This window comes from Nanorana parkeri, unplaced genomic scaffold (genome assembly GCF_000935625.1).
Source record: "Nanorana parkeri isolate BGI_ZX_2015 unplaced genomic scaffold, ASM93562v1 scaffold264, whole genome shotgun sequence".
NCBI classification, from domain to species: domain Eukaryota; kingdom Metazoa; phylum Chordata; class Amphibia; order Anura; family Dicroglossidae; genus Nanorana; species Nanorana parkeri.
Window position 1 is genome coordinate 1259833 of NW_017306532.1, and position 10825 is coordinate 1270657.

General features: G+C 41.9%; 1 protein-coding gene across 1 annotated transcript in view; it reads left to right on the forward strand.

Annotated features, from left to right (window-relative positions):
* Nucleotides 1–10825, forward strand: part of SCCPDH (saccharopine dehydrogenase (putative)) — a 27018-nt gene that overhangs the window by 10568 nt on the left and 5625 nt on the right. Inside the window, exons 4-9 of the mRNA XM_018557050.1 lie at nucleotides 749–878; nucleotides 2541–2590; nucleotides 3862–3992; nucleotides 4259–4376; nucleotides 7092–7211; nucleotides 9268–9324. Of these exons, the coding sequence (XP_018412552.1) occupies nucleotides 749–878; nucleotides 2541–2590; nucleotides 3862–3992; nucleotides 4259–4376; nucleotides 7092–7211; nucleotides 9268–9324 (606 nt within the window). The remainder of the gene's footprint in view (nucleotides 1–748; nucleotides 879–2540; nucleotides 2591–3861; nucleotides 3993–4258; nucleotides 4377–7091; nucleotides 7212–9267; nucleotides 9325–10825) is intronic.

Consider the following 10825-nt stretch of genomic DNA (forward strand, 5'->3'; position numbering starts at 1 on the left):
AGCAACCGGGACCGAGATGTTTTATTATATCATTGTGACTTGTACCATATCGACTTGATTGTAATTTTGTTACTTGTTATGATATGTACACTTTTACTTGAAGAAAGTTCAGAGGGCTGCCTGCGTGCAGCTTTATGCATACCGTATCTGTATCACCATATGTTTTTTGCACAATAAACATAGATTTAAAAAAAAACAAAAAACTAACATTTATTTATAAATGATTTTTATAGGCTCACTGTTCCAATTTCTTTCTATCAAATAAAGTAAAACAGAAATCACACACTATAAAATAGGGATGCACTGATACTTATACTGGTATCAGTGCCGATAGCAAGTATTTGGGCGAGTATTCATTAGCTATCCTGATACCGGAACTTCACCTGGTGACAAGGAAGCATGTAGACGGCTTCCCTGCTAATTGGGAAGCCGGGTGGCGAGTCATTACATGCCGCCCGCCTTCCGTACTGGGACTTCCGATTATCAGTATTTGGTATTGGCGCGTACAAGAAAAAAAAATTGGTACTCGTACTTGATACTGAAAAACCGTCATTGGTGCATACCTACTATAGAAAATACTATGCTCCTCCTCTTGTGATAATCTAGGTAGTATAGTTTGGAGTACTCCCATCTTTCAGCGGACAGCATTTAATCCCACAATAAATATGTACATAGCTATGATATGTCACATTGTATCCCTTCTTATAAGTATATGTGAATGCTATGCGTTCTCTCTCTGTCTGCACAGTTCCTGGAATCCATGTACATGAAGTATGACAGCCAAGCCGCTGATAAAGGGGTGTATGTTGTTGGCAGCAGTGGCTTTGATTCCATTCCGGCTGACATGGGCGTCCTGTTTACCAGAAACAGCATAGAAGGTATTTTATATTCCAGAAGATTACATATAGGAGAAAAGCTATTCGTTTTGCATAACAAGAATTTGTTGATGTGCAGTCAAATATATGCTAATTTATTATGTGAAATCCCAGATGGTGCTTGTATACTGTATGTCCCCATGTTTTTAAAAGGATCCAGTTAAGTACATTTTCTGATGTTAAACATGTTTATATCCTGAGGTGGCATGGGAAGCTGGGGTCAGCTTAATTTTAGTTTTTCCATCTCTGCAAACTTTTACAGGACTATTCACAAAAGGGTGAAGAGATTGGAGAAGGCACGAGAAGTGAACAATCTAGGACAGGGGTGCCCAGTAGGTAGATCGTGATCTACCAGTAGCTCTCAAAGCTGATGCTGGTAGATCACGAAGGGTGTGAATGTCAGCCCCTTTATTGCATTTTGTTATATTTATTTTGCTGTGCACACATGATTACCTATTAGCCTGAGTCTGCTGAGCCAAGCTCCCTGATACCTTTCTGGTGGATTCTGGTGGTTGAAGTGCTATGTATTACATCAAAGAATATTAGTTTACACAGCTTGTTGCAAAATACAGCAAGGTGAGCCAGGAGAGAGAGTGGGGAGAGACAGCCAGGAGAGGGAGGCGAGACAGCCAGGAGAGGGAGGCGAGACAGCCAGGAGGATGAGCGAGGCGAGACAGCCAGGAGGATGAGCGAGGCGAGACAGCCAGGAGGATGAGCGAGGCGAGACAGCCAGGAGGATGAGCGAGGCGAGACAGCCAGGAGGATGAGCGAGGCGAGACAGCCAGGAGAGCGAGGGAGGGTTTTTTTTTGTTGGTCGATCTCATGCATCTCGTCATTTGAAAAGTAGATCTTAACACAAAAAATTGTGGGCACCCCTGCTCTAGGACAACATAGCTGAGCTGGAAAGTGAGCTGAATTGGAGAATGTTTCCAGTTCAGCTGTGTTGTCCTAGATTGCTCACTTCTCCTGCCTTCTCCAAATTCTTCACCCTTTTTTGAATAACCCTCTTAGTTTATTTTAAAAGTTTACAGCAGGATGGCAGCACAGAAGGAATCTCCTTCAAATGTATCTTTATTTCATCCTGTAAGGCCTCACTCAGGTTGCATGTCACACTGTGAGGTGCCATTATTTCATAATGGCACCCCCAATACAAAGCGTTGCGGTTTGATGCAATTGTTCAGATGCAATGTGATGAGATTAAAATGCTGTAGGCGGTCTATTCAAATGAATGGGCTGCCCTATTGCAACACACTAAAAACACCTTGCACCGCACACCTGCTGTCACATCGCACAGGTGTTACAGAGCATAAAGACCAAAAAGCAACACCTGCTTACATGTTTCAGCCCTGCTAGGCCTTAGTCATAGCAAGGCCCTGCAGGGCTGAAACGTGTAAGCATGTGTTGCTTTTATGGACTTTTACAGTATGCAATAAAGATACGTTTGGAGGAGATTCATTGTGTGCTGCCATCCTTCTGTAAACTGATGTGCATCCTCTGAGGGTGGATTGTGACTTTGCACCATGGAATCATAGCTTCTACTTACAGCCACGCCTGTATAGCCTTCTGCTGCTCCATATTGAATTGGTGAGAGCAGAGGTGCTTATATTCTGAGTGACGCTGGTGGCATGTGTGTTCATACAAATGACAGATCTTCTCTCTTTCTAGGTACTCTGACAGCAGTAGAAAGCTTCCTGACTTTCAAGTCTGGATCTGAGGTCAGCATTTGCGTTTGCTTTTAAGTATTGTGCTTGTAGATCTAACAACCCCCAGCCTAAAGAATTTTATAGAGGGTTTATTTTACTTTGAAAACACTTTAATCGGCTGAACAGTTGAAACCAGCCCTTAAAGTGAATCTAAAGCAAGAACTTCGGGGACACCTGTTATGGTGACAGGTGTCCCCGAAGTTGGGTGAATTCCCATCACTGAGATTTCCTCTCATTTCATGTTGTGTGTTTGGGTAGAAAGTGAACGGAATTCTCACCAGTAACTCATGCCACAAAACCTGAAAGCACTTTAACCAGAATTCTGTCTCATCTAGTGGCTTTAGATATGTTTTAGCCAGTTTACCTGAAACTTGACTACAGACTATTAGTAGGTCCACGTAGCGTTTGTTTAACCCCTTCCTGCCCTCAGCCTGTATTTGAACGTTCCCTGGCACCGTGCTCCGTGCTGACAATACATTACATAAAACCCTCAGAGCCACTAGCTGACACTTTGCGTGCTTCTGACTCTCAATACTAGCAGTCGATGACACCTAGGGTACCCAATGACTAACAGGAATCGGAGTGGTTCCCGATCATGTGATCACTGTGAGCTCTGACATAGAGATCACATGCAAGCTGGAGGCTCTATTGACAAAAATTAGAGACTGCAGATGAACACGAAGATCATGGGACTTGTAGTTCCACCGCAGCTGGAGGGCCGGAGTTTGGTTACCCCTGGGCTACAGGGTTCATCTGTAGTGCATCCATCAAATAGATTCACTTTTACATATAATACATTTTTGTGTGTATATGTATTTATGTATATACATGTATATTTATAGTTGAAAAGAGCGTAGGAGTGCGCTACTAAAACTATACTCAAAATATATTTCAAAAAAAGATTTACCTGTTCAAATCCGTTAAAGATTTTTGTTTAGGTTAAGCATATGCCAATGCTTCTAAAATTTGGCCTAGGCATCAGTGAACCTCAAAAATGGAGATGTAAACTCTAATTAAATGACATTCAGTTTTTTAAAGCATTGTGTATCAAAAAGTGGTAAACATAAAATAGCCGAGCAGTATTTCAGATTTACTTTAAAAAAAAAAGAATTATATTTCTGAACATAATGTATTAAGTGTATATAGGCAAAAATGTTTATATATCACCATTAAAGAAAACTGAATATCCGTAATATTCCATATTTCTTCATAAAGTTGGTTCTAATCCTTCTAATGCTTTGATGATTTCTGCTATTATGTTTTCTGTGTTTTGTTTTTTATAGGGCACATGCATTCATGATGGGACATGGCAGTCTGCTATTCATGGTGTTGCAGACCAAGGCAATCTGAGAAAGCTTAGAAAGCAGTTGGCTTTCAAACCTCTTCCAGTTGTTGGTAGAAAATTAAAAAGAAGGTTAGTCAATTATATTCAATCATATTTATATTTGACTGTGTGTGTGTATTTATTATACAGGAGTTATATAGCGCCTGACAGATCAGCTGTTAATCCATTGTAAACTGGTTGCACAGCTTACATGTCACGGCCAGGCCCTTGATATGGTTTCAGGCTGTACTGTAGGTGCAATATGCTATTAATTTTGTGTGTGTGGTTATACATTTAATAAAGCTGATGGGTTCAGCACTCAGATTAGATGTTTAATGGGAATTATCTTGTTTCAGGGGTGCAGTATTTTACAGCAATGAAGTAAAAGAGTATGCCATTCCTTTCTTGGGAGCTGATGCAGCTGTTGTTAGAAGGACCCAGCGATTCCTGTACGAGAACCTACAGGAAACTCCTGTAAGTTGTAAATCTGCGCATGCGGAAATTTATATACAAAGGAAAGTCACGTGTATAAGTCATTTTTAGTTTAAATGAAATACAAAGAGTTTATTAATTTGCACACAGTCTGCCACAGTTGTTGTATGCGGTGGCTATATATATATATAAAATTAGGGATCTTCAGACACCAAGTACAGTACTCTGAACAAGTAGAAATACAAGTACAGATACTTTTTGAGCTCCTAGACTAGAGAAAAATTCAAAAGTTAGGAGGCAGCTGTCATTTGTAAGGAGCACACAGAGAAGTTTAATGTCATGTGACAGATGGAATGAATAAATATATATTATATTACGGTCTTCCTGCTGGCCGCGCTTGCTCAGTCGTTCCCCATCCCTCTCCCATATTAGAGGGGCAAGTAAAATGTCAAAGCCACCTTACATAGGTAACAAACAAAATAGCAAGTTGTTGCATTCCAGCCCACTGGGTTGTAATGGCCCCAAAAACGTACCTTAGAGGGAAATAGGCCAGTTTTGTTGGAGAACAGTTCTTCTACATGGATTCACACCAGCGGCGTTGGGCTGCGATGCACATGTGGTATCTATAGAGTAAAGCATGTGCTCTGTTGTAAATATTTTAATATTCTTCTCTTTTTTTGTTGTCTAATTCTAGTAGGTTATAGACCCAGTAGTATAATAATGTGCTTTTACTAAACAAGAATGATGTTCATAAAAACTATTTGCTGCTGCAGTAACAATACAATGCATACAGAGGGCTACAAGTATGCATACACACATATGCACATGCTTTCCATACTTTCCTAGCTAATGAACATTGGTATTAATCTGTATTCAAAAGCAATACACTCAAAGTCACTTAGCTTCTGGTCCACGTTTTCCTTAGCCAAGAGAACTCTTGGGTATTAACTGATCGTAAGAAAACAGGTTCTTGATTTTGGCATTCTCTTAAGGGAAGCATGTCTGCCTGCAAACTGTAGATCACGGCGGAGTACTATAAATGCCATAGGTCAGCTATGTTGAAAGGTCAGACTGTTGTTGATTCCTAGGACACAGCTGCTCTAAAGCTTGGGTCCATTATTTTGACCAGGCCCTTTAAACAATGGTAAAAATGGTTAAATTAAGGGTGCTGAAACTTCGGTTAATTAGCTCATGAGAGATCCTTGTTGAATGAAGGTACCCTTGAGGATACACGATGAAGGTGTACTGTACTGGCAGCCATCCCACACAAAGACAAACTGGTCCTGCCACTCCCGTCTATTGGGACGGAAAAGAGAACAGGTCAGGTATAGCTGTTTTCAAGGGGATGCCACTTTGTTTAGGCCTCTGTAATCCACAGTCCTTCTCCACTTCAGGTTTACAGGGAACACCAGAGCCAAGTGAAAGCTTACAGCAGGACTAAGGATGCCTATTCTCAGAAGTTCTAATAAGCTCCCCAATTTCTTTGTTTCCTTCTGGCAGTCTGTACTGCTTAAGACAGACTGGTTTCTCTGGGGTAGGGGTATAGAAAGGGGTCCATTTTGCATGACCTCTATCCACAGCCATTACTGCCCTTACAGATACTTTGTGAGCATACCAGAATGTAAATGTACTCCATTCAGTCTGGATTGACCTTGAAGTACATCCATCCCAAGAATATTTTTAGGTAACTAGGACACAAAAACATTTGTCCAAAATTCTGGTCTCTTTCCAGTAGCCAATTTAGCCTGTGTCCTGGCTACCAGTGTGGTTTGCCCTCTCAAACCTTCTGCATGGATTACTTCTCCTTTGTGATCAAGGAAATTCTGAAAGGCAAGTTGTCCTCTTCTGAGTTCATCAGTTTAGAGCGCATAGCAGACATGAAGGGTTCTATATCTGGACCCATCAACGTCTATCACTGTTTGCATAATTTGCCAGTGATACACCTACCGATGTCAGAATAGAGTAGCGCAGCAGGTGAGATTCAAGTGTTTTTTTCTTGTACAGCCCACAGGGCTAAATGAGAGAAAATGCATGGTGAGTGGCCAGCTGTAGCAAGAGGCATCCACTGCCTGTGGCTTAAAGGAGCTCTATGAGGTGAGTGATTTCCACTCCTCCTCCTCCTAGTTAGAGCCGACGTGTGACATTGAAACTATCACAGGTCGGCTCTATTGATCGGGCAGTGATCAGAAACATACTGCCGATCATCTCCCCGCAGAGAGCAGTGACTATAAGTCACCGCTCCCTGCAGGGTTTCCTCCCTTCTCCGATCCTCCAGCGCCTAAAGGAGGAACGGACAGGGGAGGGGGCGGGCACAGCTTGCTCTGCCTGTAGATGGGCAAAGCCCGCTGTCAATCAGCCAGCTGGATGGATCTCGACAGTGTTGTCAGGATCCGTCCCGGCTGCGGCGCTCTCAGTATATCGCGGGAAATAGCCCGCTATATACTGAGCTTTGGGTCACGGGAGGAGGTTAGTATATGTCTTCCCGTGACCCTAAAGAGAACTATGGGATAAACAGGTTACCCCATAGTTCTCTTTTAAGCACACAGATTGCACACCCCCTTCTGGTCACCAGAATCCTTTGCAGCCTTGCTTTACCTGAACAGTTTATGCAGCATTTTGCTTTGCTCAAGCAACAGAAAATATTCCAGAAAACAGGTCTGCTTCTATCTAGAGTGTAGTGCACATCCTGGACAAAATAAAGTGCCCTTATGGTATGTATTAGTTGAAGGACCAACTGTGGTTCTTTTGTTTCCCTAGGTGCAGTATTCTGCCTATGCAGCAGTGGGCGGGCTCACTTCAGTCATCGCATTGATGTTTGCAGGATTCCTTTTCCTACTTTTCACTAAGTTCAGCTTTGGACGAAAACTCCTGATACGGGTATGTGTTCTTAGTAAGTTTCTTAGTTGTTGTTGCCCCCCATTAAAATGGGTGCTTTTTTATATCATGGTGTCTGATCTGTGGCAGCAAACCAGATTCTCAGTGGAATACTGGAAAGTAAGTGCACAATCTGCATTTGTCATATCTTCATAATGTTTCCTAGAGAGGTAGGAAAGCCCTGGCCTTGTATGTGAGGTGTTGCTGATGAATAGGAATATCAGTGCTTCTTACTTGTGGAATAGGATTGGGTAATCTGTCCGCCTCATCTATTTGTCCATTGTAGTAGCTCTTCATAAAGATTTAAAAAGAGAAATGGAGATATTAAAGTGGTACTCCAGCTAAAACCTTTTTCTAGTGCATGGAGCAAAAAAGACTTGGAACTTCTGTAAGGTTTGTATTGCGGTCTGTGTTCCCAGCTGGGAGATCGAAGAAATGTATAATATATGTATCGCTCTTGCAGAAGTCTAAAATTATAATAACGATAAATAGATTTGAGTACTTGAGCAAGGAAATCTAGGGATAGTCCTCAGTTGCCTAAGCCAACCTGCCATTCATGATAAACTTTTAAAGAAAACCTGAAGTGAAAGATAAACAAGTGCTGCTAGTTGCCTGGCTGTCTCTGACTCTAGGACTTTTGAGTCACTGACTGGGAACAAGCATGGAGATCAGAAATTCAGACTGCACTCAGAACTCCTGATCTGCATACGTGTTCCAGGTTAGGGCCTCACAAATTATCGAAGCCAATGGATTATCATGACAGGCAGGCAACTAGCATTTTTTTTTTTTAGGCCTGTGTCAACGAACTTTGTACAAATGCAACTTGCTTTTGGCATCGGCTTCACTTCTGAGATTGTACAGATTTCATTGACAGGTGCCTTTGGCCTCCTTCAGACTTGCATTTTACCTGCTTCAAGCTGATTTTACATAGCATTTAACAAATTGAGACTTGTGCAGTTCTGATGTGAACAAAAGCCTGTCGACACAAGCCCCTGGTAGAGTTAGGCTCCTTTATGAGTTCCAGAAGGTGCATCTTCAAATAGGTATATCCCTTTGTATCATGCACGTCACAGCTTGAGTCCAGATATAATGCTATACAAGGCACCTCTCTTTAACTGCTGCTAATTAGAACTGCTAGTTAGACCCATATGCAGAGTGCAACATGAAATACGGTCACATCTGCTAGCCCCAAACAGCCCCCTCGTTACCAGAATGCCGGGGTTCTTCTCCCGGCAGGATTTTGTATATATTTGAAACTTGTGCGGAGCCACACACAGCCAGGTCATCTGTTCACAGATCCTTTGACAGCAGCATCTGTGCCTGGAGAAACTAAAAGTCCTATATGCCAAAACAGCAGAGGTACTCATAGTTCTCTGTGAAGTACAAGTACAGTGATGTCACCACACTTGTAGTCCATTGACACTTCCTCCTATCCATGTAACTTAATGTCTGTAATCCACTGATCATGGTCGCAATGGTTTTTAGGCTCCACAGCAAAAAATCATTAGATGCACACTTTTTTCTTTAATAATGAATGTGCATTAATTGATTTGTGTTTAAAAAGAAAAAAAGGTGGACTATGCCTTTAAATGTTTAGCAATGTTCTATTTCCTGTCTTTGGATGCAAGGCCCAGCCTAGAGGCTGAAGAGACAAATCACCTAATGGTTTTACATTTCTTGCCGACTCCAGCAGGAAATCTCTCCTTCTCGGGCCTGCACAAACTGCCAGCTCTTTAGGAGAGGGTCCCACTATTTCTGTTGGATTTTGTGTCCAATGTTTTTTTACACAGAAATTGCAACAGGAGTAGTGGGAGCACTGCAAGTGGAAACCAGGAAATATTGCAGGTAGATTGTGCTGCTGGAATCCTTGAGAGATAGAAGAAGCCAATAGTCCACAAGACTCAAACTAAATTTAAAATATCCCTTTTGGGTAGAAAGACATTTTAAACTGTAACACTGTTTATTTTAATCAATCTACATATGTTAGAATGTAAAGTACAAAAAACTGGTCTGTTTGACTTTTATTTTTATTTTTTTTATCTGTCCGCTGTTTCAACAGTACCCCAAATTGTTTTCCTTCGGTTATTTTTCCAAGGAAGGACCAACACCAAAACAGGTAATCAAAAAGCTCACTGAAAAGAAAGTGTGTGTGCGTGCGTGCGTTATACTCACCGGCCACTTTATTAGTTACACCTTGCTAGTTCTGGGTTGGACCCCCCTTTTGCCTTCAGAACTGCCTTAATTCTTCGTGGCATAGAATCAACAAGGTGTTGGAAACATTCCTCAGAGATTTTGGTCCATATTGACATGATAGCATCACGGGCCCAAAGTGTGCCAAGAAAATATCCCCTGCACCATTACACCACCAGCAGCAGCCTGAACCGTTGATACAAGGCAGGATGGATCCATGCTTTCATGTTGTTTACGCCAAACTCTGACCCGACCAACTAAATGTCGCAGCTGAAATCGAGACTCATCAGACAAGGTAATGTTTTTCCAATCTTCTATTGTCCAATTTTGGGGAGCCTGTGCGAATTGTAGCCTCCGTCTCCTGTTCTTAGCTGACACCCAGTGTGGTCTTCTGCTGCTGTAGCCCATCTGATTCAAGGTTCAACGATTTGAGCGTTCAGAGATGGTATTCTGCATACCTTGGTTGTAACACAACTGCCGCTCACTGGATATTTTCTCTTTTTCAGACCATTCTATGTAAACTAACATCCATGCCACGTTCAAAGTCACTTAAATCCCCTTTCTTCCCCATTCTGATGCTCGGTTTAACTTCAGCAAGTCGTCTTCACCACGTCTAGATGCCTAAATGCATTGAGTTGCTGCCATGTGATTGGCTGATTAGCAATTTGTGTTACTAAGCAACTGAACAGGTGTACTTAATAAAGGGGCCGCTGTGTGTGTGTGTGTGTGTGTGTGTGTATGTATTATATTATATTGTATGTCTTCCTGTTTCACAAAATCTGTTCCAGAAAATATATTTGATCAGTTGTAGTATAGTTTAAACTTTACGCCTTAGAAGTTCTCAGATTCCTGTTTTTTTAATATGTGCCTTTTAAAAGCCCGGTATGCTCTGACCATTGGTTTGCCATGATTAGAAGCAGTGAGGGTAAAATGTGAGTGGGTTGCAGTAGGTACACCAAGGACTTTAGATACCTTCTGTGTGACTGGATGCTCATTTTTTTTTTTTCTTCATGGATCCAAGTACAGCAAATAGAATCAGTAAATGTGCCTATACCCAATAGTGTCCTGAGATGGTCATTTTTGATTGGATCAAAAGAAATCCTAACATCTATTGAGCACCAGCAGTGAGGTGTGACTGTGATAGAGGCAACCACTGTGTGACAGGCATCCTCTGTTGCCTAAACTTAACCTCGACCCTCTGACAACCATCCTGGTTACGACTGACACCTGGTCCAAAATCCTGGTACTTTCAGGTATGTGAGAACATGTGACATTGCCTCTGTCCCCACCTAGGGTGCGTTGCTCGATCCTTGAGCACTGTGCAAGTTCTGACTTGATCGAGTATAGTAAGTATTTGCTGGCAGCAGGGAGGGCAGAGGCTAAGTTAAAGCCCAGTTGAACCCTCACCTTAAACCAACTATATATAT